This window comes from Mauremys mutica, chromosome 12 (assembly GCF_020497125.1).
Source record: "Mauremys mutica isolate MM-2020 ecotype Southern chromosome 12, ASM2049712v1, whole genome shotgun sequence".
Classification (NCBI taxonomy): domain Eukaryota; kingdom Metazoa; phylum Chordata; order Testudines; family Geoemydidae; genus Mauremys; species Mauremys mutica.
This window is the reverse complement of record NC_059083.1, coordinates 39,955,158-39,983,151: the sequence shown is the minus strand read 5'-3', so window position 1 is coordinate 39,983,151 and position 27,994 is coordinate 39,955,158. Positions and strand designations below refer to the sequence as shown.

Sequence of the window (27,994 nt, the reverse complement as noted above, 5' to 3'; positions counted from 1 at the left end):
ATGGCCTCTGCCCATCCTTTGATGAAGCTACTGGAAGAAGCGGTCTGTCCCATCTGTCTGGGTTACTTCAAGGATCCAGTGAGCATAGTTTGTGGACACAACTTCTGCAGAGTTTGTATCACAGAGCACTATGAAAAATGGGAAATGGAAACAGAGGGAGTTTTCTGTCCACAATGCAAGAAAAGTATCAAGAAAGAGAATTTCCAGACCAACAGGCAGTTTGCCAGCATGGTGGAAAATATCCAGGAATTAGGGATAAAACTTGAAGATCGAAAAAAGCAGACAGTCTGCAGGCAGCACAAGAACAAACACAAGCTGTTCTGTGAAGATGATGGTGAGGTGATCTGTCTGGTTTGTGATAAAACCCAGAAGCACGGATCTCACACTCTGGTGCCCATCGAGAAGGCTGCGCAGGAATACAAGGTAGGAAACATTATTTATTTCTAAATAGTCAGGAGACATTAAATCACTGCAGGAGAAGTTTAATTTTAAAATTACATGGAGTTTAGCCATGACGGGTTGGAGTCTTCTAAATATACTGGGTGAAATCCTGGTCCCATTGAAATTAATGGAAAACTCCCAGACCTGGATCCACAAAGATACATAGGAACCTAAGTCCCAGTTATAGGTGCCATTGCGATCCTCAGAGCCCCTTTATTAGCCAAAGTGGAAGAGCTTCAACAGGAGAGACTGAGGGAGCCCCTCATCAGAATGGCCATACTGGCAGTGTCAGACCAAAGATCCATCTAGCCCAGCATTCTGTCTTCCGATAGTGGCCAGTGCCAAGTGCCCCAGAGGGAATGAACAGAACAGGTAATCATCAAGTGATCCATCCCCTGTCGCCCATTCCCAGCTTCTGGCCAATATAGGCTAGGGACACCATTCATAGAATCATGGAATCTCAGGGTTGGAAGGGACCTCAGGAGGTCATCTAGTCCAACCCCCTGCTCAAAGCAGGACCAAACCCAACTAAATCATCCCAGCCAGGGCTTTGTCAAGCCTGACCTTAAAAACCTCTAAGGAAGGAGATTCCACTACCTCCCTAGGTAACCCATTCCAGTTCTTCACCACCCTACTAGTGAAAAAGTTTTTCCTAATATCCAACCTAAACCTCCCCCTCTGCAACTTGAGACCATTACTCCTTGTTCTGTCATCTTCTACCACTGAGAACAGTCTAGATCCATCCTCTTTGGAACCCCCTTTCAGGTAGTTGAAAGCAGCTATCAAATCCCCCCTCGTTCTTCTCTTCTGCAGACTAAACAATCCCAGTTCCCTCAGCCTCTCCTCATAAGTCATGTGCTCCAGCCCCCTAATCATTTTTGTTGCCCTCCGCTGGACTCTCTCCAATTTATCCACATCCTTCTTGTAGTGTGGGGCCCAAAACTGGACACAGTACTCCAAATGAGGCCTCACCAGTGCTGAGTAGAGGGGGATGATCACATCCCTTGATCTGCTGGAAATGCCCCTACTTATACAACCCAAAATGCCATTAGCCTTCTTGGCAACAGGGGCACACTGTTGACTCATATTCAGCTTTTCGTCCACCGTAACCCCTAGGTCCTTTTCTGCAGAACTGCTACCCAGCCATTCGGTCCCTAGTCTGTAGCAGTGCATGGGATTCATTCCTGCCCATCCTGCCCATCTATCCTCTATGAATTTCTCTACTTGTTTTTTGAACCTTGTTATAGTCTTGGCCTTCACAACATTCTCTGGCAGAGTTCCACATTGACTTAAGACTTTCCTCATTAGACTTTCCTGTAGCCCAGTGGTTAGAGCCCTCTCCTGAGAGGTAGTATTAGAACAGGGATCTCCTTTCTCATCGTCAGGCAGAAAGGGGGGAATTGAACATGGATCTCTCACATCCCAGGTGAGTGCTCCAACCACTGGGCTACAGGTTATGAAATGGGTGGGTCCTCCTCCTCCTCTAGCTGTTTTGTGCAGAGTGAGGAAGGCTCATAGCTCATTCCCCCAAGAAACGGCCTGGGTGTCCAACTACCTGACTCCAGGAAACGGGTTCCTGGCTGGGGGTCGCTGGCAGAGATAGGTGCCTCCCTGCAGCCTGGAGTTAGGTGTCTATCTCCCTGAAGGGGTGGGGCTCAGGGCACCTCTCATCAGCATCTCCCATTGTCTGCCTTAGGCAGCTCCCTCCCCGGCATGCTGGGGTTTATGGATCTCAATCTAAGGTGTCTGTCTCTCCCCAGTCATTGTACAGGGAGCTTAGCCCCTAACTCAGGCTTTGTGGATCGCAGAGTTGTTCCAGAGGTATTTGAGGTGCTTAAAAGATAGTCATTGCAATGCTGAGAGTCACAATATCAAAGTCACTTTGTGGATCCCGGCCCCACTGATGTCAATCAGACCAGGATTTCACCCACTGAATGTATTAATATGTCTCTGACTTGAAACTCTGCATGGCAGCCCCCAGCCCATGCAGGGCACATAGGAACGTTCTGACTCTTGTTTTCACTCCCCCATGGGCACTTGCTCTTATGAGAAATTAAAGCAGCAATAATGCTTTGTACTTGCATACAGCATGCGGCTTCCCATCCCAGGCTCACAGAGCCCCACACAGACACCAGTGGATCTAGCCGCAGAGCCTTGCCCTGTTTTCCTTGCTTTGCACAGGGACCTAAGGCACAGAGAGGTGACAGGCCCAGTTCTGCCCTCACTGACACCACTGGGAGTTTATCCAGGAGGTTTAAGGGGAGCAGGCCCTGTATGCGTCACCCAAGAACCATATGAGGAGTTTGTTTGCCCAGGGTTGGCACAGACAGAGCTGCTGAATGTTGTGTATTTGGTCGTCATGGTTTTTCTTCCTATGGCTACTGAGTATTCAGCCTTCTGTAAGGTAAGCTGAGCCTCTGTCAGTAGGCGCTTCCGTATAGCTTCACTGTAGAGGCCACACACTAACCTGTCACGCAGGGCATCATTTAACATCTCTTTAAATTCACAGTGTTCTGCTAGAGTGAATACTGAGTATTATTAGGGGATAGCTCGGCCAGCTTCAGCCGGCTGAGTGAGCTCTCTGTGTCTTTAAATAAAATGGTAGTTTTGTTAGCTGTCTGCTCTCTGGCCTCAAGTGATTTCTTCCTAAACCGGCTGCCCCCAACGATATAACAAGTGGTGACGATGGATGGGATCCTGGTGCTGTTCCAGTAAAAGAAGGAAGTAGAAGTCAAGGTACAGAACAAACAAATAAAAATACTGCTTGTTTACACTGACTGTAAAAGTGAAACTAAAAATCATGGCTACTCTGACCAGGCCACTGGAACCTTTTGATGAGAATACAGAGCAGTGGCATGTGTATACTGAGCGTTTTGAGCTTTTTGGTATTGCAAATGACATTACAGAAGCGAAGAAGGTGCCAATATTCTTAAGTGTTGTAGGGGCTAAAACCTACTCCCTGCTATGCAGCTTACTACACCCTGTTAAGCCTGAGATTAAATCTTACAGTGACATTGTGGAAATCCTGGGGTCCCATTTTTCCCCAAAACCACTGGTAATTGCTGAAAGATATAGGTTCCACAAAAGAAACCAAAAGGAAGAGGAAACAGTTGTACAATTTGTAGCAATTTTTAAAAAGCTAGCAGAACACTGTGAATTTAAAGAGATGTTAAATGATGCCCTGCGTGACAGGTTAGTGTGTGGCCTCTACAGTGAAGCTATACGGAAGCGCCTACTGACAGAGGCTCAGCTTACCTTACAGAAGGCTGTTGATATTGCTGTCTCCATGGAACTGTCTACAAGGGAGGCGCAATACATCGGTGCATCCCCTAGGGTGCAAAAAGTGTCCCAAGAACTGACCCACAAAACGGTGCAGAGTCAAGAATGTTACCGCTGCGGTAAGCCGGGTCACCAGGCATCAGAATGCTGGTGTAAGGACCTGGTGTGTCGACACTGTGGCAAAAAGGGACACATTGAGTGTGCCTGTAAACAAAAGAAAAAGAGGCCTGTGGTCTGGCCGACAAAAAGAGGAACCTTGCATACCCTAGAGCAGACCCAGGATGATCAAGATGACACCTCAGCGCAAGAAGAAGTGTCACTGCATGTTTTGTCTTTGGCAGTCGGCTCACATGAATATTGGGTAACCCCGTTATTGGATAGCAAACCTATACGCATGGAACTGGACACTGGTGCAGCCGTATCACTGGTCTCCGAGACTGTGTATAAAGAAAAGCTACAGCATCTTCCGCTTAAGGCAACAAAAACTGTTCTGAAGACGTATACGGGAGAAGCTGTGCCCATGTTGGGCACTATTGATGTTAAGGTGGAGCTAAATTGCCACTGTTTGTGGTGAGAGGTAACTACCCAGCCTTAATGGGTAGGTCTTGGCTTGGGAAGATTCAACTGAACTGGGCAGAAGTGCACCGGATGACTAAAGAAGATAGCAGTCTAACCCCTATACTATGGAAACATGCTGCTCTTTTTGGAGATGATTTGGGAAGTATGAAGGGAATCACTCTGACATTGAACGTTAAACCTGGCAGTCCACCAAAATATCTGAAAGCCCGAACTGTGCCATATGCCATCAGGCCAAAAGTTGAAGCAGACCTGGAGCACCTGGTCACCAATGGAGTCCTAATACCAGTTACCCATAGCTCATGGGCCACTCCTATCGTTCCAATAGTGAAGAAAGATGTCTCTCTCCGGATTTGCGGTGATTTTAAAGTCACTGTCAACCCAGTGTTGTGTGCAGAGCAATACCCGCTTCCCCGCATCGATGACCTCTTCGCAGGCCTGGCTGGGGGACAGAAGTTCAGTAAGATTGATCTGAGTCAAGCATATTTACAGATGCACGTCGATGAAAAGTCCCAACAGCTGTTGACTATTGTGACTCAAAAGCGGCTTTATCGATACTGTCGCCTACCTTTCGGAATAACATCTGCTCCCGCCCTGTTCCAGAGGGCTATGGACCAGATCTTGTGTGGCTTGTCAGGAGTTCAGTGCTATCTGGATGATATCCTGGTCACTGGAAGAAATGAAGAGGATCACTTAAAGAATTTAGAGGCTACCCTACAAAGACTGGAAAAGTATGGCCTACGAGTTCGCAAAGACAAGTGTGAATTCTTCAAGCCCTCTGTTGAATATTTGGGACACATCATTGATTCTGCAGGTCTTCATAAGGCCCCTGCAAAAGTTAAAGCTATTGTGGAGGCTCCCCCACCTCGAAATGTAAGCCATCTGCGCTAGTTTCTAGGACTACTGAACTATTATGGAAAGTTCATCTCACAGTTAGCCACACTGCTAAAACCACTTCATGAGCTCGTTGGGCAGAACAAGGCCTGGAAGTGGACTGAAGCCTGTGATGTTGCATTTAACAAAGCTAAGGATGCATTGCTAAATTCTGAAGTTCTAACGCACTTTAATCCATCCTTACCCGTACAATTGGCCTGCAATGCCTCTCCTTATGGAGTGGGAGCAGTCGTGTCACACATTATGCCTTCGGGAGAAGAGAGACCTATTGCTTTTGCTTCACGCACTCTAAGCAAAGCAGAAACTAACTATGCCCAAATCGAACGTGAGGCATTAGGAATTGTTTTTGGAATTCGGAAGTTTCATCAGTACCTGTTTGGGCGAAAGTTTACTCTTCTCACAGACCATCGACCTCTGACGTCAATTTTTGGACCCTACACAGGCATTCCCCCATTAGCTGCTAGTCGTATGCAACGTTGGGCATTGTTACTTTCAGCACACACATATGAAATCAAATATCGGAAATCCACTCTGCACGGCAATGCAGATGGCCTCTCAAGGTTGCCTTTGCCACTCAAACATCAAGATAGTGCCCAAAAGGAAATCTTCTACTTTGAACGGGTAGAGAATACACCCATCACTGCTACTCAGATAAAGAAGGCAATCCACGTTGACCCAGTATTGTCCCAAGTTATGGACCTGGTGATGCATGGAAAATCTCGACAAACCTCTCCGGTCTCATCTGACCTTGTTCCCTACATGTCCAGGCGGACGGAGTTATCAGTCCAATCTGGTTGTTTGTTGTGGGGGAGACGTGTCATTATTCCACCACCACCGAGATCACAGATGTTAGAACAGCTACATTCCGGTCACTGTGGAATAGTGCACATGAAGGAAATTGCTCAAAGCTATTTTTGGTGGCCTGGATTGGACAGTGCTATTGAAGAGAAGGCAAAAGCTTGTATGTCATGTCAGGGTGTGAGGAATGCACCCCAGTGGGCACCCCTACACCCATGGGACTGGCCTGAAAACCCGTGGCAACGTATTCACGTTGACTTTGCTGGCCCCCTTGAAGGAAGCATGTTCTTGGTGGCAATAGATGCCCATTCTAAATGGCCAGAAGTCTCTATAATGCAGTCCACTACTGCAGAGAGTACTATACAAAAACTACGAGGACTCTTTAGTCGTTTTGGTCTGCCAGAACAACTTGTGAGTGACAACGGACCGCAGTTCGTCTCTGAGGAGTTTCAAAATTTTATGAAGGCAAATGGGATACACCACATCACGTCAGCACCATATCATCCGTCCACCAATGGATTAGCTGAAAGATTTGTGCAGACAATGAAAAACGCTTTGAAATCAGCAAGGGGACAACACTCCATTCAAAAGCATCTGGATACCTTCTTACTTTCCTACAGAAACACACCTCATGCTACGACCCAGGCATCCCCAGCCTTTCTAATGTTGGGACGACAGCTGCGCACTTGCTTTGATCTGCTGAAACCTTCTGAACCCCGACAAACTGTGCAACATCAGCAGCAATATCAAGTCATCAGACGGGCACCCAGAGCAAAAGACCGAACCTTTAGCCCGGGACAGCCAGTTTTGGCTCGGAATTATACTTCCAGAGCTAAATGGATCCCGGCCACAGTCATCACTCAAACAAGACCTGTTTCCTACACAGTCCGGACTGCAGAGAATCTTACCTGGCGGCGACATGTAGATCAGCTGTTGCCAGGTCATGCCAGTCCTCAGGACCCATCTGCAGTTGAGGGGTCTGACTTCACCTCTTCTGGTGAGACACCGAATCACGAATCACCTATTCCTGACTGTTCTCCTCCATTACTGCCGGCGGCTGAGATGCTCCTTTGCCCAGCACAAGCTGATATGGTACTTTTGGGTGCAACAACACCAGAAGTTCGCCGTAATCCACCTAGAGACAGAAGGCCTCCTCAGCGGCTGGATCTTTAGCTAGGGCGAACCCACGGTTATGGGGCAAAATAATCCCCAGGGTTTAGCCGGGAATGGAGGCAGTCTACCCTCCTTCTCTAGTCTAGTGTGTGTTTTATTTAGGGGATGTTCTTATTGGGGGGGAGGAATATGTTGTGTATTTGGTTGTCATGGTTTTTGTTCCTATGGCAACTGAATTAGATTATTAGGGGATAGCTCAGCCAGCTTCAGCCAGCTGAGTGAGCTCTCTGTGTCTGTAAATAAAATGGTAGTTTTGTTAGCTGTCTGCTCTCTGGCCTCAAGTGATTTCTTCCTAAACCGGCTGCCCCCAAGGATATAACACTGAACTGGCTGAAGCAGGTTAAAAGCCAGTGTGATGCTCATGCTCGCTCCAGTGCCATGTGCTGGAGCCCAAGGTGTGACCGTGGGGTTCCCAGTGCTGGGGAAGGGGTCCCAGACACACACCTTGGCACAAACACAATCTCTCCCTCCTAGCGGGTCGAGTTAACCCCTGGAACAAGCACCACATGTGCCAAGAGCACAACACTTTTCTCTAACCCAGAGAGAGCCAGGAGCAGACCTGGTCAGGCTCTCTAGCAGGGGTTACACAGACTCCCTCACCCTGGCACAGCACACAGCTCTTCCCTGCCCAGTCCCACCCTAGGCTAAATGCATGCAGACTCCCTGCCCCATGCCAGTGCAATCCTCTAGCCCCTTGGGCCAGTCCAGCCTGTCTGTGGGCTGTGTTCTGGTGCTGTCATGCAATGTATGCACAGGATGAAGTATCAGTTTCACAGTCTCAGCACCAGGATAAGAGTTTACACAAGTCCCCTTTTGCAAGCAGCTGCCTCTCCTCCAAGCAGCTTCTTCTGGCCCCTCACCCAAGGCCTTTCCTTCTTTCTTTGATTTCCTTCCTAATTTACCAGTCTGGTCCCCCACCTCCCACCTGCTCATTAGCTCAAACCCTCCTTGGGATTGGAGCTAATTTTGTGTTTAACTGGCACTCCCCCACCCCCAGACAGTCAGGAAAAGTGGGGAGAAAGTGCTGTCTCACCAGCTCCACAGGGACTTCAGGCTGACCAGAGCTCTGAGGTGATCACTTCAGCTTCCTGGGTACTGAGGTGTCTTCCTCTGTGTAGGCAATGTCCTCCTTATGACACCTCTACTCCCTGAGCCCCTCTCACAAACCCCAGTGCTGACCACCTCACTTGCCCCTCTTCCTAGCCTCTCAAGGCATGCCAGAGCAGTGTAGGGTAAGTGGGAAGAAAGGCAGCACCCTGAATCTTGGACTGGGCTGTTTGAGGACCTAATAGGACAGCTCTGCAGAGAGCCCTGAGGTTACCCAGATCAGCCCTATCTGTGGCAGAGCTGGGGACAGAACCCAGATCCCCTCACTGCCAGGCCCGGGCTTGGCCACAAGGCCCTTCTGCCGCCCATGGGTGAAGAGTCCCCAGAGCTCTGACCCACTGCAGCAAAATTCCCCAGACATCGTTTTTCCCACAGGTGAAACTCCACAAAGACATTGAGCTTCTGAAGAAAGCGAAGGAGGAGATTTCAGAGCTGAAATCCAAGGAGCAGAATAAACCGAAAGAGTGGAAAGTAAGTGTCTGTGGTTTGGTTTAATCTCTCATTTCATTTAGGTGTTTTAAAGAACTCCCAAGACGATCTCGATAAAAAAAAAGACAACACCAGCATAGCATTAAAACAAATAAACCCTGTTTATTATTATAATCAGACTTTAATTCCATAAAATGTTGAACCTGAGGGGTATGGAGGGGAACAGAAGTGTAAAATTAACAAATCTTCATGACACTTAACAATAATGGGTTGATTTACACTGACTCAAAATGCAAATGAGGCCCAGATAAATCCATGTTTTATTTATCTGCATTTCTACTGTAGAAGCCCCTTTGGGATCAAGCCCAGTCGTTCTTGCAACACCTAGGAAGGTAGAGGGCCAGACTCTTCCCTGTCTCACACCTTGTGTCAGCATTTACACCAGGGTCAAGTCTGTGTAAAATGCAGCCATTCTGGTTTAGTTGATTTTACATTGCCTGTGCTCATTGGGACAGCCCTGCTCTCGCTCACACCAGCTTTACACTACTATAGCCCCATTAGCATGGATAGGGTTACCCCTGATTTACACTGGGTCAGTGAGAGGGGAATCGGCCCTAGTGAGTCCAATGGAGTGGCACACATTTAGGGGAAGCCTTTCTGCACCATACTTAAGGCTGAAACACCATTTCAGTTTAAAGCTGCTATTCAAAGTGCTCTACAATCCACAGGCATGCTCAGATTGGTTTGAAAATTGCTGTTTGTTGAGGGAATACATGGGGCAAATTTATGGGCATTTGATCAAGAGGTTCTGGAGACTGTATCCCCCACCCTCATAGGATGACCTGGTTTCTAGATGCTAATTCTTTCCCATCTTTCCTTTTATGGACATTTTGCATTTCCTGGTGAATATCTAGTGTAATGAAAGGAGGGGTGGTGGGAGTTGCTTTTTCCCAAATATGAGTTTTGGTTTTGTAGTCTCAAGTGGGGCAGAGTTAAGGATGTAATTGTTATTTGAAGGTAAATCTGGCTCAGAACCACAATGGGACTTAGCTATTACAACACCAAAGCTTTAGGCACCTGGAAAATCACTGGCTTAATAGCCTCAGCCCCCTGTACAATGAATAGGGTAGGGGTAGATGGTGCCTCTCTTATAACTTTTAGCCCAGTGGTTAGAGTATTCACTTGGGATGTGGGAGATTTTCTTCTTGGCCTGAGGGGGAGAAAGGATTGGAACAGGGGAATCTCACACCTCTCAGGAGAGTTGTGGGGAGAGTGGGGGGAAGGCAAGTCTCTTCTGTTGAAATTGTTCCACTGTGTGTAAATACTTGTACAGTCATTTGGGCAGAGCGTAAAAGAGCCTGGGTCTATAGTCCAGAAGTTGGGGTATCCACCTAGGAAGTGGGAGACACAGAGTCCAGTCCCCCTGCTTCACTGATTATTTATTTACTCAGAAGTTATGGGCTTGATGCAGGAACCCCTTGGTGTAATTTTCTGGCCGGTGCCAGGCAGGGCAGATGATCACAATGGTTCCTTCAGCCCTTAAAATATGAATCTGTGAACATTCATTCAAATCTAATGTACTTCACCAAAAATGGCCTTATATGCTTGATAATTCTGCTGATATTTATGGGTTGGTTTGTTCATTTTTATTCACTAAAGGAAAGAGTAAAGTGCCAGAGACAGCAAATCTTGTCTGAATTTGAGAAACTTCAGCTGCTTCTGAATGCAGAAAAGAAACTCTTTCTCCAGAGATTGGCTGAGGAGGAGAGGGAGACTCTAAAGAAACTAAATGAAAATGTCACCAAACTCTCCCAGCAAAGCTCCTCTCTTTAGCAGCTGATCTCAGAGATCGAGGAGAAGTGTCAGCAACCAGCCACTGAGCTGCTGCAGGTGAGTTATACAAAGTTCCCCTTTAGTTTTGATTTTCCTCAACCACGGGAACAAACACAGATTGTCTTCCCACCACCACCATATTATCATTATTATTTACTGATTTACTATTTATTATGTAGTGCCACAGATTTACACAGTATTACACACCATTATTAGCAATAGTTAGGCCAAAATGTTCAAATTTGGCTCCCGAAAGTTAAGGACCTAAGGCACCGACTTCCAGATTTCCCAGAGGGTGCTCAACCCCTTGCTCCATCCTCAGCCCTGCCTCCACTCCACTCCTTCCCCCAATGCCCCACCTCCTCCTGCTCTGACCCTCCCCCAAGGGTGCCCCATATTCAACTGGTGCCTCCCCATAGTGGGGGGGCATGAGCAAAAGGGCAGGTCTCATGAGTCCACCCCATGTGTTCAGACCTGGGGCCACCAGTGCTCTCCCTGACCCATGTTACCTGCTGGGGGGGTGCTTTGTCCTCATGCTGCCCCTGCCCCTCCCCCAGCACATTCAGCTGCCCTCCCTGCTCCCCAGGAGCCCAGGAGGAAGATGATTTTAATGCTGGCCCCTCCCGGTCGCTGCTCTGCAGCCCTGCCTGGCGGCTGCCTGAGAGCCTGGTTGGGGAGGTGACTCCTGCTCCCCGCTCGGCTCAGCTGCTAAGGACCCAGCACCTGAGCCTGGGCAGGGAGCAGGAGTCACCTCCCCAGCCAGGCTCTCAGGCAGCCACTGGGCAGGGCTGCAGAGCAGCCTCAGTGGCTGGAGGGGACTTGTCCCGCCCCTTCCACTCCCCGCATCTGGGCTGTGTGTTGCCTAGGCCCATCCCCACCCCCCGCTGCTCCCCCAGCAAGCCACCAAACAGCTGATGGCGGCTGGTGGGAGGCACCAGGGGGATGGGGATGAGGTGATCAGTGGGGCTCAATGCTGAGGAGGGGCCTGCCAGTGGATGCTCAGCACCCACTATTTTTTTTCCATGGGTGTTCCAGCCCCAGAGCACCCATGGAGTCAGCGCCTATGTGTAGAATGATCAAAAGCACCTAAGTGACTTGGAAGGCCACCTCTCATTTTGAAGAATGACTTAGGGCCAGATTTTCAGAAGTATGTAGGTGCCTAGCAATGCAGATTGGCACCTTGTGAGGTTTTCAAAAGCATCAAACAGGTTAGGCACCCAGCTCCCATTGACTGGTTTTAATGTTCCTATCAGGGTAGCACTCGCCCTGTGCTGGATGCTTTCCAGTATCCAGAAAGATGCATCCCTGCCCCTAAAAAAAGGGTAGTCAATAAGTGGATCATAGGCCAAATCTTGACCACCAGATGCTTTTGAACAGAACCTGAAATATTTTTATTTACTGTAAGCAGAGTCAGGATGAGCTCTACGCTGACATCTGGTGGTGAATTATGGCAAGTGCAGAAAGGAACTTAGGGGGCTGATCTTGTTTGCATAGGCACACCCACTCCGCCTAGCATGAGCCCACGGCAGCCCAAAATGGTCACTTTGACAGCTGTGGGATCCCCAATTTCTCGGTTATTGGGGTAGGAGCAATAAAGTGTTGTTACCCTGATTATGTGAATGAAGGACTATGAGACTGTTTTATGACAGAGGGTCTCACCATCAACTAAGGAGCACTCGCTAGACAAGGGACATGGGTTCCAAAACCCAGAGCAGTGAGAAAAGTTGGGGATAGGTATGTGTTTCTGAGGAGTCCATTTTGTGGGCCTGGCACACCAATTTTTCTCTTTTTTCTTTTCCCACTGTGAAATAGCAGACCTAGTTTTGATTCAATTAGGAGTCTAGCTAGAGGCTGCTGAGCTGTATTCCTTTTAGGTCAATAGTGCACCAGCACTGGGGCTCCTCTACTACAAGCTGAAACCACTAAAAGAGCTAAAATTATTGAACTGAGATCACTGAGTATTGTGTTAACTAGTGGGGGAGCCTGAAGATATATATTGATAAACAGCTGGTAGAGCAGAGCAACTTGCAGGACAGTTGGAGCTGTGGGTGGAGCAGAGTGGAGTTGAGCAGTTTGTGGGAACAACTGGAGTGGTTCAAGGGACAGCTGGTGGAGTAGAGCAGCTGGTGGAGCAGAGCACCTTGTGGGACGGTTGGAGTGGCCCCCAAGTTAGCTCCATAAGCTAGAAATAGGAGGGTTTTTTGGTTTTTTTTGGGGGGGGGAGGGGTTGTGTAATGGTCGGAGATATGTTTCTGACTTATGCAAAATTTGAGATATGCAAGGCTTAAGTCAGGGAACGTCTGTATTTGCAGCTCTAGAGGCTAGTTTTACCATCACTTTTTGCAGTACAGTTGCTGTTTAACATCTGCATAAGCATGATTTAGACAGTGGCTTTTTCTAATCTTGTGATTTATTTTGGCAGCTCAGCACAATATTTTTGTGAAAATTAAATTTCACTTATTGTTGTTTGCAAATAGTTAATAACCATTTAGTGACCCAGTGCACCCTCTGGTACCGTTAGTGACTGATGAGTCATACACATGTCTGCACTTCTCTGGAGCTGGAGTTATGCATCAGCACCATTGTAATCATACACCATTCAGCTATTACCTATTTATAAACACATCTTCATGTAACTCAGAGCTGCAGCTGTTTTCCTGTCTCTAAAGTTTCAGGGAACAGAGAAAATTAACTGGCCATTCTGTGAACACAGAACAGCTGAACCATACAACACTAATACTTCCTTATTTACTTTCTCTCCTGTTAGGATGTAAAGGACACACTGGCCAGGTGAGATTCCATGTTCAGTTTACCATCAATTTCTATCAAGCCCATTGCAATGGTACCTGTGCTGAGCGTCAATAACGGGACTGTGTTCTCCTTAGGAGTGAGCAGGTGAGGCTTCAAGAACCAGAGCTCAGTGCTGCTGAACTGAAGAATGCGTACGGAGTCCCCGGCATGATGGAAGTGCTGAGGGAATTCACAGGTAAGTTAAAACTAATGCAGCAGGCCTCTCTAGCTTTTCCTATCTGCAACCTGAAAAGCACCCATCTTTCCCCATTCCTAAATCCATGTGCTAGGTTCCTCTGAGCTCTTCCAGCCGAAGGTTCTAAGAGTGCTATGATATATAGCAGCCAATACATTAATACTGGGCCCCCTATGGAAAAGGGGCACTTACATTCAGGGACTCTGCCTTTGATAATTTAACTTTGAAAAAGCCTGTGAAGTAAATGTACCAGCTCCTGCAGTGGTGTTGGAACTGTTTGTATAGTGGGGCTGCTGAGAACCAAATTGTAAACCCTCTATTTCAGGGGTAGGCAACCTATGGCATGGGTGCTGAACGCAGCACAGGAGCTGATTTTCAGCGGCACTCACACTGCCTGGGTCCTGGCCACCAGTCTGGGGTCTCTGCATTTTAATTTAATTTTAAATGAAGCTTCTTAAACATTTTAAAAGCCTTAACTTTACAGACAACAATAGTTTAGTTATATATTATAGATTTATAGAAAGAGACCGTCTTAAAATGTTACAATGTATTACTGGCATGCAAAACCTTGAATTAAAGTGAATAACTGAAGACTCGGCACAGCACTTCTGAAAGGTTGCCGACCCCTGCTCTATATGATGGAAACCACTTCAAGCCAGAGGTTCCTGCTGCACACCAGCACCTCTTATTGCTGGTGAAAATCCCATCACTGCTCGGTCCCCAGGGGCTGTGAACTGTGAGCATTACATATCGTTCAGAAAGGGAACAACACTTGGCTCTTATATGGAGTTATTCAGCCACAGCTCACAAAATGCTTTACAAAAGAGGAAGTTTTCATTGTCCCAGCATTCCAGAGTGGGAACTGAGGCACAGAGACACACCCAAGGTAAGACCAGAGCCAGGAACAGAACTAAGGTCTCCTGGTTTGTTGCCCTGACCATTGAACAATGCTGCCTCCTACAGATACAGTGAGGGTTGCCATATTCAGCACTGACAAGACATCTTAGTCACCAACACATGCCATATAAGTTCTGTCAGAGGTGGGGGAGAAAGAACAGCTAGAGGCATTTTTCCAGGCCTGGCACTCCCAGCAAGAATGAGCAGTGGCTTGTTGCAGCTGCCTGCAGTACTGGAGGAAACAGGCTGCTCAGACTCCTGCTTGCAGCACCAGCTGGCTGCTGCTTTGCCTCTCTCTTGGCAGTCCCTGCAGTGCTCACCCCTGGAGACAGGATGTGCGAGGGAGCCTGAGCCAAGGGCCAACTCTGCCTGTCCCCTCTCCTTTCCCCTGGCCTGAGGAGAGCCCCAGACCCCACAGAGAGGCCCAGGGAGGAGTCACCCCAGCTAAATGGCCCAGCTCTGAGAGTTTTCACTAGAGCTGGTCAAAAATGCTAAGAACCTGAAGACTGGGTGTAAAAGCACCACCTGGTGATGCCTGCCAGAACAATGTTTTCTGCAAAGTAATTTTGAAAATTTTCATTTTTACCAGATTTTTTGTTTTGTCATTGAAACAAAACCTGAGAAAAAGTTGTTCAGGTTTTCACTGAAAACTTTTGAAAGAAGGAAACAAACAAAAAGATTTATCTTTTTTTAACCAGTTCTTCTTTTTCCTTCCCCTTCATCCACGTACCGGTAAATGAGGAGGGTTGGAGGGAGACATGTTATTGTCACAGGGGAAAGCCTGAGATCAGAGTTAAGGATTTGCATTGTAGTGCAATGGGAAGAGTGTGGCACTGCACATCCTGGAGCTGTGAAAGTGGTGACTGGGATGTAGACGTTAACGTTTGTTTCCCTTCAGACCCTTTCTCTGGGCATTTCTTTTTGTTCAGGGGATCGGGTGGTTTGATGCTTCCCTTCAGCAGATGTAACCATACTGAGTGAGGTTTCTCTTTCTGGGAAGTGCCTTGGTTCTATGCAGGAATGTGGTAAAGTGGAACCCTCAATAACATTGTTATTCTCTTGGGAGACTGCTAAGAAGCAGTTACAGCTGTTGCCCTAGAGTAGGGTCTTCTGGTCCCCATCCCATCCATCACACCAGGCTGCCCATCATTGCAGGGGCATTAAAAGTGGCACCTGAAGTGGTGCCAGGAACATGGGACTGTGAGTGAGTGGCAGAAGCATGAACTGCCCCCACCACAGGATCCCTCACTGTTCAAGAATATTCTCGTGTGACCTCAGCCCCTTGTCCCTCCCACCCACACAGCAAGATGAGCCCCCTGGGGTATAGGCACCAACTCTGTGGCTGCTCCAGCCCCAGAGCATCTACAGGGAAAAAATAGAGGGTGCTCAACACCCACTGGCAGCCCCACGGACCAACGCCTACCCCTTCTCCCCAGCACCTCCCACCCACCATGATCAGCTGTTCGGCTGGTGGTGTGCAGGAGGAGGAGGAACAGCAGGAGTGGGAAGAAGTGGGTGGATGGGGTGGACCAGGGGCAGGAAGAGGCAGGGTGAGGGTGGAGGCTTGGAAGAAAGGGTGGAGTGGGGGCAGGGCCTGGGTGGAGCCGGGGTCGAGCACCCCACAGGAACAGGGGAAGTTGGTGCCTATTGCCTGTGGGTCTGGGCACAGCTGTCATGATCCTGAGCCTCTCTCCTTGGTTCTTCATTTAGGAAAGGGGCCAGCCTCCTGCCACCCCCTGGTACCACATCCTGGGCAGCCCCCCAGCCCCGAGAGATTCGCTGGCTGCTCCAGGCTGGCCAGGCCCAGAATCTCCAGCAGGGCTGTTGGTGCTGGCACCACGCTCGTTGCCAGAGCTCCCAGCCCGGCCTGTTGTCCCAGCGCTGACCCCTCCCCTGCAGGTGGAGACCCTGCTGTTCTCAATGGCTGAGCCCCTCTCTCTGCTGCTGCCTCTGCTGCTGCGCTCGCAGGCTCAGTGTGTGCCAGGGCCAATGTGGTGCTGCTGGGACTGCTCCTTCTCTTGTGTAATCGTTCGCGCCGGGGCTCGACCCTCCTGGGGGCAGGAGGGGAGCCACACCGACTCACTACAGGTCCTCTGTTACAAGGGCTGAGCAACAGCACACCGTTCAAGGCAGCTCAGGCCCTCTGGGGCAGGGGGTGAGCAGCAAACAGTATATAGGCCCAGGTCCTTACACCTGAGCGTTGGGTGAGAGGGAAAACTGCCACCCGTGAGTGAGGTGGCAGGGGGGACGCAGGCCCACCCACTCCACTGCGTCCCAGTCCGGGGCCCTAGCAGCGGCTATCACTGCTGCAGGTCAGTGGGGTCCTGACTGCAACACACTGACAGCGGCTCGTATGTGTCTTCAGCCTGACTGGGGTCAGCTACCCCCGGGCTACTTCCACTTTCCCCCTCAGGGCCTACCTCGTCTGTGGCACTGGTTCCAGGCCAGTCCACCAGCATGGGCTCCTCTCGACCAGGGTTTGGTGGCAGGTCCGGCAGCTCCTCAGGGAAGTCCGGACAGGCGTGCTCGGGCGGCTTCTCCGGGTAACAGCAGGGACGGGGAGGCTCCGTCGGCTCCTCCTTGTAGTGCGTGTCGGGGAGCTCCGGCCAGTCAGGGCAACTGCCTCGGGTCCTGGAGGGTTCCCAGTTGCAAGCTCCCAGCGGCGGCTGGGCCCTGACTGAGCTCTGGCGGCCGGCTTTTATACTTCCTGTCCCGTCCCTTGACTTCCGGGGGGCGGGAACAGGCGTCGGTGGCTCCGCCCACTTGGGTGGCTGCAGGGGCGCTCCTTCTGCTGGGCAGGAGGGGAGCCACACCGACTCACTACACCTCTGCACCTGGATTCTCTGTGTCTGGGACAAATGGCCGGGTGAATGGGCAGGGACCTGCTCAGAGACACACGTCCTGTGCTGCACCCAGAGGTCAGAGACCAGCCAGGGCCGGGCAGCAAAGTGCCACTGTGCTGGGATTAACCCTTTTCTTCCTCCCACCCCAGCAGCCCCAGCCGGTCAGTGCCTCTCGACTGCCCACACTCTGACCCCAGGGACATGGGTCCGGCAGCTCAGGGGAGTCGCTGGGTGAATGTGTGGGGCAGAGTAACCAAGGCTCCCTGCACCCCAGGGTCCCTGTGTGCAATGGGGAAGGGCCCGTGCTGTCACACAGCCGTTAAGGGCTGGGCAGTGAGTGTTATTGATATAGCGCCCACGAGTGAGCCAGGCACTGCAGAGACAGAACAAGGGGCTGCTGGCCCCACAGGGCTCCTGGTCTGAGTGCAGACAAGGCCCAGCAAAAGCAGCAGCAAACACTGGGGGAGGGGGCATGAGGGTCCTATTGTGGGGCCAGCAACTCCCAGAGCCCATCCTGTGCCTGTCTTCTGGGGGTGGTAGACAGGATTGTAGTGACCCTGATGGCTCCATGCTGGGCCCTGGGTCACCCCCGAGGGAACAAGACAGGGTAGAGGCAGCCTGAGGTCGGGGGGAGCTAGAGGCTGTGGGAGAGGGGGAGCAGCCAGGGAAATGGGACAGGGACACTGGAAGCCAGGTGGGTGCCCAAACCCTGTGCTGTGTTTGGTCCAGGCTCCCACTCTGTGCTGCAGGCTCTGTTGGGGTCAGATGCTGCAGTGAGGGGCCCACGCAGACAGATCGAAGAGAGTGAGGCTCTGTCTGCATGGAGAAGGGGCAGCAGTTCTGTTAAATGAGTTCCAGTTTTGTAGACTCATCATGGGGTGGCGTCCTCAGTTACCACCCCTCAGTCATTTCAGGATGTCTTGGCAATCATCTTGCCTCAGTTTACCCTCTTCAGCACTCCTTAAATTATGCCTCACAGTCTAAAAGATCTAAGAAAAAAGTCCCCTACTGGGGTCCACTCTGAATCTAAGTAAACCCCAAAATAAAATCTTTTCCCTCACTTTGCTCCAGCCTCCAGCTCTTACTCCAGCTCCTCACTGTCCCCAAGTCAGGAACCCTCAGTCCTTCCCGGATCTGGGCTTGGATTAGTTTCCATCGTGGAATCAGATGACTGCAGCCCTCCTTCCTGGAGCTGGAGTCATTTCAGACTGTGCCTTTATTCTCTGCATCCACTTTCTCCAGCCCGGGACAGCTCTCCAGGATTCTCTCCTGCTACAGCTGCTGCTGTCATTGTCATCTCTGGCAGCTCCTCCCCCTCAGAGCTTCCCTCTCAGCCAGATACACCCCAGATGTGTTCATCACAAAACCCTTTAATGTTCTGCCAAGTATGGCTGAGGTCAGTTTAAATATCGTATTTTACACACAGCACTACCTAGTGGTTGAACAGCATAATACAGTTTAGCATTCAATTACATCTCCCCCTTTAAATTCTACATTCCTACCATTTATAATACTTACATTATCACACTGTCTTTGAGGTTCAGTGCAGATCAGTCTGTTAGGTCTGAATGGTGCTGGTCTTCTAATTACACGGCCCGAACAGGTAACAGCTTGGTCATCTGGCTGTCCATTAGTTCCAATGACTGACTATAGTCGGTCTGGAATCCTTGAGTCATCTTGTTCTGCATCCACTATCTGTAAAGTTTGCTCCGTTGATTGTTCTTTCTGAGGAAGAAACTGTAGATGTTGACAGTTTCTCTTGAACTCTCCTCTCTTAGTCTTGATCACATGCAGCCTGGGTGTTGAATTATTTTTCTTTACAACAGCTGGAGTATTCCATTCTTTTTCTCCATCCAGTTTGACACAAACATGGTCTCAGGGTTCTAGGCCTGGTAGTTTTCTGAATGATGTCTGTTGAAAAAGTGTTTGTAAGCTCTTTTTGTCTTTTTATTCAATTTGGCTACTCTCTATTTGTCAGGCAACTTTGGAGATAGATTCTTTTCCAAAGATGAGAGGGTAGTTCTGAGTTGTCTTCCCCTCAGGAGTTGTGTGCACTATATCCAGTAGCTGCTATTGGTGTTGATCTGTAACTCAGTAGAGCAAAGAATGGATCTTCCTGCTGAAGGATATTCTTGGCTGTCTGCACAGCTCTCTCAGCCTCTCCATTCGCTTGTGAGTAATCTGGGCTGCTAGTAATATGAGGAAGATCATATTTTGTTTGGATAAATTAAATTCTACATCAATGAGTTGTGGTCCATGCTCTGTCACAAGTTCTTCTGGAACCCTGAAATGACCAAAAGTGTACTTCAGTTCCTCTGTAACACTCTGGTGTGTTACATCTTTCAAGTACACTATTTCTATATACCTGGAAAAATAGTCCACGACTACCAGGTAATGATGTCCCCTGAATTCACATAAATCTGCAGCTAGTCTCTTCCAAGGTCTCTTTCATTCAGACTAGCTCCTTGTTAGTGTCAGTAATTACTTACTGGCCATAACCTTTCTCCCACAGCCTTCAGTAAAAGAGCTATGGAAGCCCGAGGGGGCATTTTTCTACCAAGGGCAAATTTAACAGCAGCTCTGGAGTGTGTCATAGCTGATGTCCTGAGCCTGCCCTGCCCGTACCTGTGTGTTTCTGGGGATGTTGACAGTCACTCACTGCAACTCACTGGGATTTGGGCTCCTAAGTTGCTGGGACAGTTTGAAATAGAGCTGGGTGTAATTTTGGGGGCAGTTTATTTGCTGAAAAATTATATTTGGGGTCGACCCCCAAACATCCTTATTCTGAATCCATGTTGAGTTTCCTGAATAGTTTCAATGAACAGAAAAAGGTGCCGCCACTTCCCTTCTAGCCTTTAGCCCAGTGGCTGGGCCCTCAGCTGGGAGCCGCAGGTTCAATCCCCCTGTGATGTGGGGCAGGAATTAGAATGTGGGTCTCCCCCTCTCAGGTGAAGGCTCCAACTGCTGATGTGGGGCTCCCTCAATCGCTCCTGCTGAAGACACCCCCTGTGTCTAAACCAGGGGTCGGCAACCTTTCAGAAGTGATGTGCCGAGTCTTCATTTATTCACTCTAATTTAAGGTTTCGCGTGCCAGTAATACATTTTAATGTTTTTAGAAGGTCTCTTTCTATAAGTCTATGATATATAACTAAACTATTGTTGTATGTAAAGTAAATAAGGCTTTAAAATGTTTAATAAGCTTCATTTAAAGTTAAATTAAAATGCAGAGCCCCCCTCCCCGGACCGGTGGCCAGGACCCGGGCAGTGTGAGTGCCATTGAAAACCAGCTCGCGTGCTGCCTTTGGCACACATGCTATAGATTGCCTACCCCTGATCTAAACACTGCCATGGGCCCTGGGCCAGAGCATGAGTCAGATTGGCTCTGCAGCCCAGTGGGTCAGGCCCCACCTGGGAGTCCAGACGCCAGCTCCCCTGGTCCTGTGACCCTGTAATTGTTGATCCATAACCCCGGTGAGGGGAGGGGTTACGGCCCCTGGCTCAGCAGTGCCTCAGGCATGTTGGTGCCCTTATGCAAACCACTAATGCAGAAACATTGCACAGGTGTGAACTGGGATTGGCATCCGGTGCAACTTATCCCAGATGGAGGGGGTAGTAAGTGGGCAAATGCCCCCTCCCCTCCCCACTGCCCCAGCCTCATTAGCAATGGCCCCTGTTCCCCCCAGAACCCCGCAACTCCCATCCCCCAACTACTCTGCCCTCTTCCAGCAAGCACAGACACCCTGTCCGTGCCCTAGCATGGAGAGTCCCAGCTGCGCCCCGTGGTGCAGGGCTGCACCCCCAGTGTGTGTGTGGATGGCACCAACCTACTCTTAGCAACAAACCAGCTACACACGGCCCCAAAGCAACAGAGATTCCCTAGGGCCTGCCCCCTTCACCTTCCCACCTGCCCCCTTCACCTCCCGCTACCCCCTGGCACCTGCCCCTCCCTTACCCTTCCCTCAACCCCTGTGTCCACCTGACCCCTGCCTCTATCCTGTCCCCTCCCCCTCCCCCTTCCCCCAAACTCTTGCTGCTGCCCTGGGCCTCTCCCCTCTCCCCCCCAACTTTATCTCCCTGGCATGTGCCCCTGCTCTCCACCCACCTCTGCCCCCTGGAACTCCCCTCCCTTCTCCCCCTGCCATCCTGGCACCTGCCCCCCTCCCACAATCATCCTTTGCACCCTGGAGCCCTCCCATCACTTCACCCCGCTCCTACCTCTTGGCAAGAACCTCTCCCCTTTCCCCCTCTGCTGCCATGTCTCCCACCCCTCCCCTCGCCCACCACCTGCCCTCCGGTGTCTGCCACTGCCCTCACCCCTCTGCCCCTTCATGCCCCCCCACTCCTCACCCTCCTCTACTGTGTTGTCTCCCACCCCTCTCACCCCCCTCAGCCCCACCTGGTACCCATCCCTCTCCCCACCCTCTCTGACCCCTGGTACCCGCCCCTTCCCTCACCCCCCTGTACCCACGCCTCTTCTAGCCCCACTCTGACCCTCTGACTGCTGCCCCTCCTCATCCCCTCTCCTAACACCTCCTTCTACCCACCTGCCCTGCCTCTCTCCTCGCCTCTCTCTGCCCCCTGGTGCCTGTCCCTCCCCTCCTCTGCTCTCTGTGTCTGCCCTTCTGCTCAACACCCTCAATCCCCCTGGCACCTGCCCTTTCCCTTACCCGCCGCACCATCCTGGTGCTGACCTCTTCCCTCACTCCCTCTGCCCCCTGACACCTGCCCTTCGCCTTGCGCCCTTCATCCCTGCTGCCCACCCCCATCAGGCCCTCTGCCCCTCTGACTCCACTCTCCTCACACCCCTCTGCCCGCATAACCCATGACTTGCCCCACCCCCTGCCTTCCTCCGGCCCACCTCTTCTTCACCCCTCCTCTCCTGGCACACACTCCTCCCCACTCCCTTCCCTCCTGTCTGTCCCTTCCTTTTCCCTCTTCTGTCCCCCAGCACCTGCCTCTCCCCTGCCCCTCTGGCACCCCCCTCATCCCTTGGCCCCTTTGCCCCCAATACCTGCTCTTGCCCCTTGTTCTCCCTGGTGCCTGTCCCATTCCATGCCTCGCCACTGTCCCCCTGGCACCTGCCCCTCCCCCTGTCCCATTGCTGCCTGTCCATATGCTCACCCTCCACTGCCCCCTGTCTTTCATCCCTCGCCTCATACCTCTCTAGTCCCCTGGCACAAACCCTTTCCCCTTTCCCTTGCCCTTCCACCCACTGATGAACTCACCTTCCCTCACCTCCCCATTTTCCCCTGGTTCTTTCACGATCCCATGCCCCACTACTGTCCTCCCCCAAGACATTTGTATCTCCCCCACTCTGCCCCCAGTTTCTGCCCCTTCCTTCTGGCTCTCACTTCTCCCCTTGGCACAAGCCCGTTCCCTTGCCCCCACCCCCTGGTGCCTGCCCCTTCCCTTGAATCCCCTCCCCTAGCCACCTTCCCCTTAGTTCTCCCCCATCCCCTCCCCTCACCCTCTGCCTCCCTGAAACCTGCGCCCCTCACCCCCCTCTAGTGCCCTGGTGCCAGCCCCTCTGTTCACTCCTCCTCTGCCCCCCTGAGGCCCATCTCTACCATTGTCCCCATCTGCCTCCATGGTGCCCGCCCCTTCCCTTGCCCCTTCTGCCTGCCTGGTGCAAACCCCTTCCCTTGCCCGTCTTTGGGCCCCTTGGTGTCTGCCCCTCCCTTCACCTTCTCCTAATCTTTGGGTCCTGCCTCTCTCCTCATCCTCCCTCTGCCCCCTGGTGCCTGCCCTCTCCTCTCTTCCCTCCTTGCATCTGCCCCTCTTCTCATAGAATCTTAGAATCTCAGGGTTGGAAGGGACCTCAGGAGGTCATCTAGTCTAACCCCCTGCTCAAAGTCCATCCCCCCCCATTCTTCCTGGTGACTACCCCTTCCCTTGCCCCACCTCTGTCTTCCTTGCACTCACCCCTCATATCTCTCTCCCCATTTATGACTGCCCTTTCCCTCGCTCCACTGTTGCCCCCTGGGGCTTTTCCCACCCCTTGTCCCCTCATGTCTCTCTGGCACCTGTCCTACCTCTCAGCCCTCTTTGTCTCCTGGTCACCTGTGTCTTCTCCCACTCCCTCCTTTTCCCCTGGTGCCATCCCATCCTTCTACTCCCCCTCTGCCTCCCTAGCGCCTGCCCCTCTGTTCATCCCTTGTGTCCCCTGGTGCAAGCCCCTTCCCTCTCAATCTCCCAGTGCCACCCTCTCCTTCTCTAGCCCACCCTTTGGACCCCTGGTGCCCATCTCTCTCCTCATCTCTCTCTTTCCCTTGGCACCAGTCCTACCTCTCACACATACTCCACACCCCTCATGCATGCTCCTCCCCTTCCCTCTTCACCCCCCAGTACCCACCCCTCCCATCACTCCATTCTGCCCACTGGCACATGCTCCTCTGCTCACACACATCTCCCACAGCCCCCTGGCACCTGCCCCTCCTCCACCCACTGGTGACAGCCCCTGCCCTAGCCAGCCTCTCTGCCCCTGGGCTCCTGCCTCACTCTGTCCCCCTGGTGCCTGCCCATTCCCTCCCTCCATGGTCCTGGCAACTGCCCCACTCCTCATCCTCCCCTTCCCCTGACACCAGTCCCTCCCCTTGATTCCCCCTGACCCAGGGCCGGCTCTAGGCACCAGTGCTCCAAGCATGTGCTTGGAGCGGCAGTTTCCAAGGGGCAGCACTCCAACCCTTTTGTTGTTGTTTTTTTGCTTCAGGCGGCAAAAAGCCAGGAGCCGGCCCTGACCAGAGCCTTGCTGCTGGACAGCCAGAGCATCATCCCCTGGGCTGCGGCAGTGAGAAGGGCTCCTGGAGTGTGTGAGGAGCCGGGGAGGGAGGGAAGTGGGGCCTAAGATGCAGGGAGGGAGGAGGGGTCCTGCTGCTGCCACTGCTGCTGCTCTGAGTCTCTCCAGAGCGGCTCGGTGTTTCTCTACCCGAGTGGGCTGTGCATGGCGCTGCCAGGCTGGGCAGGGGGCGTGGGTGGATCCCGGCTTGCGCGCTGATGGGGCAAGTGGCTGGGCAGCCCAAGCTGCCAAGGAGCTGCCGACGCCCCCTCCTGCTCCTGGACCCAGCCTGCCACGCAACTCCCCCGCCTCAGCCCCGCACTGCTTGCCCCGGGCCCCCACAGCACCGGGGCGGGGAGAGGCAGAGCCCGGCTCCGAGCGGGACAGTGGGGGATACTGCCCTGCTGGGGGACTCCTGCGGCTCGGGCACCTGGGGTCAGTGTCCGTCCTCTCAGCTCTGCCTGCACAGGGCTGGGGAAGCAGCTGTCAGCGCCTGCCCCTCTCAGCCCTTGCACTCCCCATCCCACTCACAGCCCTTCCACTTGTACCTCACCCCATCGCTCCTTCGCTGCACCCCTTCCCCTGTACTCTCCCTTCACCCGCACCTCTCACCTTATACCCTTCTCCAGCCCTCTCCTCCCACACCTCCCCGCTTTCCCTGCATCTCTTCTCCCACAACCCTCCTGATACCCCCTCTCCTCCTCCACCCTCCTCCGCAAGTACATCGCACCCGGCTTCTCCGCCAGTGTAGAGCCCCCAAGCACCCCCACACCCGCTCCTCTGCCTGAACCTTCTTTACTAGATCCCCATCCCTTTCCAGGTATAAGGTTTGAGGGTTAATCCTTATGCCTTCCATGTGCATTTGGAGCACTGGGGTTGCGGGGAACGGGAGGAGGTGAGATTTATACTAAAGTGAAATAAAAATAGGAGAAACGGTTTGATCCCCACTGCAAGTGTAAACGGAGATTGCTGTGGTGAACGAGGAGGTCACGTTTGGTTCTGTCAGTTTGATTCATCCTCAGCCTCTTCTCCCTAGTCTGGTTCAGCACGGTTTGTGCTTGTATGGGTGGATTCGCTTGCTCTCCATGAGCAGAAAGCAAGAGATCTAGGAAGAGAGATGTTGACTTCTTAAAATTCCACAACAGTCATTTATTTACTCAGGCTTTGGCTACACTTGCAGATTTGCAGCGCTGGAGCAGGGTGTGAAAAAACACCCCCTCCAGCGCTGCAAGTTGCAGCACTGCAAAGCGCCAGTGTGATCAGAGCACCAGTGTGATTAGGGAGGTGGAGTACGGACAGCGCTGGGAGAGCTCTCTCCCAGCACTGGCGCTCCGACTACACTTAGCGCTTCAAAGCGCTTCCGCGGCAGCGCTTTGAAGCGCTAAGTGTAGCCAAAGCCGAAGTCTCTCACAGGAAAAACTACTCCAGGCAGCTGCTCCAACCCAGAGAGACTTAGTACATCAGCAGCAGAGAGGGGACAGGAGAGAGAGGCCTAGAGAGGAAATATTCATTCACACAGCTGTACCAGTGGGGATCCTCCCACTTATCAACTTTATCCCACAATGGACATAAAGGCAGTAGATCTAATGCATAGTTACTTCTGGTTCCTCCTGCCAACAAAATATACCAATGACCACATTTTCTCAAAACCCTAAAACAGAACTGTTTCATGTGGCTTGACTTTCTGAATTTCTCTTTGATATTTTTAGGTTACTTAAGTGCTAATGAAGTGCTAATTGCACTCCTCCCTCTTGTCTCAATGAAAGAGAGTAGAACCAACATTGGAAGGCAGAATGGCAGATTTTTATTTATATGGGGGTTTTGCATTTCTATACAATATGTGATGCCAATCAAATTCTTTCGATTCTCCACATGCAATTTCTTCCTAACACTGGGGTTTGTTAAAAAGCAGGGGTAGCCACAGATTTTTTGCTTGGGGTGGAAAAAACCTAGAGCCAGCCCTGCCCTGCCCCATTGGAGCCCTCCCCTTCCTTCACATCCTTCTGTCCCCTGGTGCCAGCCCCTTCCCTTGCTTCCCTGTGCTTTCTGGGGTCTGTCCCCTTCTTCTGCCCTGGTGTCAACCCCTCCTCTCAGCCCCTGAGACCCCCAGGAACCTGCCCTTCCCTTCACCCCCCTCGGTCCTCCTGGTGCTCGCTCCTTCCCCCCCCCCCACACACACCCATTGCCTTGTGCCTGCCCGTCACCTAGGGTGACCAGACAGCAAGTGTGAAAAATCGGGACCGGGGGCGGGTGGTAATAGGAGCCTATATAAGAAAAAGACCCCAAAATCGGGACTGTCCCTATAAAATCGGGACAACTGGTCACCCTACCCTCACCCCTCTAGTCCTGTCACCTGCCCCTCCCCTTTCTTCTTCCAGCATCAGCCTGTTCCCTCCCCCGCCTGCATAGACACTTTCCCATCCTTTCCCCAGCTCCTCCTGCCCTTTCCCTGCTCATTGTCTCCTCAAAGGCAGATGGGCCCTGACTTCCCTCAGGCAACAACCCCCACCAGCAATTAACAGGGAGGCAGGTTAATTTCCCTTTGATCCCAGTGACCAGCCCCTGCCCCCGGCCCTGACTCTGTGACTCTCTCCCCAGTGGACGTGACTCTAGATCAAGACACGGCAAATCCCAAACTCATCCTGTCTGAGGATCGGAAACATGTGAGACGTGGAAACATACACCAGGATCTGCCCAACAACCCTGAGAGATTTGATCCTTATCCCTGTGTCCTGGGTGCTGAAGGGTTCACGGGCGGGAGGCGTTACTGGGAGGTGGAGGTGGGAGACAAGACTCAGTGGGAACTGGGGGTTTGTAGGGAATCTGTGAGCAGGAAGGGGCAGGTCACATTCACACCCGAGGATGGATTCTGGTCTGTGTGGCTGAGGGATGGGAGATACCAGGCCCTCACATCCCCCTGGACCTCCCTCCCCATGAGCGTCAGGCCCGGCCGGGTGGGGATTTTCCTGGACTATGAGGTGGGTGAGGTCTCGTTTTACAATGTGACTGACAGGTCCCATCTCTTCACTTTCACTGACACCTTCTCCGGGAAGCTCCGCCCTTATTTCTATCCTGGTCCCAACGCTGGGGGTAAAAACGCAACTCCCCTGATAATCTGCCCAGTCCCAGCTCAGGCCAGAGGGAATCTCTGTCCCTGACAGTGACCCCGCGGCATAGACTGGCCCCTCCCAGCCCTGCTGCTCTTCCCGCCCCCAGTGGTGGGGGCCAGTTACTGCAGGCAACTGGTCTTTTTGTGTGGACAGGATGCTGCCCGTTTCCCTTTTCAATTAGAGGCTCCAGTCGAAAACTGGACACTTGGCAACCGCCAGCCCTCACCTTTCCCCATCCCCTGCCCCATGAGTAGCAGATAGTGACGGACGGGGATCATTCACTCCTGTGAGAATTTTCTACCCCTGTGAAATCTCCATATAAAATATAAAAGAAAAAAAGATTATTCTAATTTAGAAAATGTTATTGTAACTAGGTGTAAATACAAGAATATTTTAATTTACATTTCAACAGTATTTAAAAAACAAGCATCTAAACATATATTTTAGAAATGGAATTATTTACATTTATTTTTTTATTCTTCCCCCAAATCTATATTGAAATTTAACTTCTCTAAATAACGTCATTTGTATTTCAACTGTGGAATTTCAAAAAATATCCAAAATATTTATTTTAATGAAATAAATGATTAAATTGTCAGACTGGGTTGTTCAGTTACAATGTACATGTGTCATAAACATCACAACTACACATAGGTGCAGCTGCTCTCTCTCTCTCTCGCTCTCTTTATTGTCTTGACTGGTTCTCTCTGGCAGGAAGGACACATACACCTACCTCCTGCACAACATCTTTGACAATTAATAGGTGAAAAAATTATAGAATTAATTAAGCAATTGTGATAGACCCAGGCCAGTTAGGTACAGCAGAATAGCAGAAGGCAGATATACTGGCCAT

General features: G+C 51.3%; 1 protein-coding gene across 1 annotated transcript; it reads left to right on the top strand.

The window, feature by feature from the left end:
• LOC123346790 (E3 ubiquitin-protein ligase TRIM39-like) lies at positions 1-27,687 on the top strand. The gene is made up of 5 exons (XM_044984249.1): positions 1-423; positions 8,644-8,739; positions 13,298-13,320; positions 13,416-13,516; positions 26,630-27,687. Exons 1-5 carry the CDS (start codon positions 1-3, stop codon positions 27,187-27,189), a joined length of 1,203 nt encoding a protein of 400 aa, XP_044840184.1. The 3' UTR covers positions 27,190-27,687.
• Positions 27,688-27,994: the final 307 nt, after the last annotated feature.

Excerpts from the sequence above, each read along its gene's own strand:
- LOC123346790 (XM_044984249.1), top strand. The coding sequence starts at position 1 with ATGGCCTCTGCCCATCCTTTGATGAAGCTACTGGAAGAAGCGGTCTGT. Across the intron at positions 424-8,643 it reads AGGCTGCGCAGGAATACAAG|GTGAAACTCCACAAAGACAT; the intron begins GTAGGAAACATT and ends TTTTTCCCACAG. Across the intron at positions 8,740-13,297 it reads ATAAACCGAAAGAGTGGAAA|GATGTAAAGGACACACTGGC; the intron begins GTAAGTGTCTGT and ends CTCTCCTGTTAG.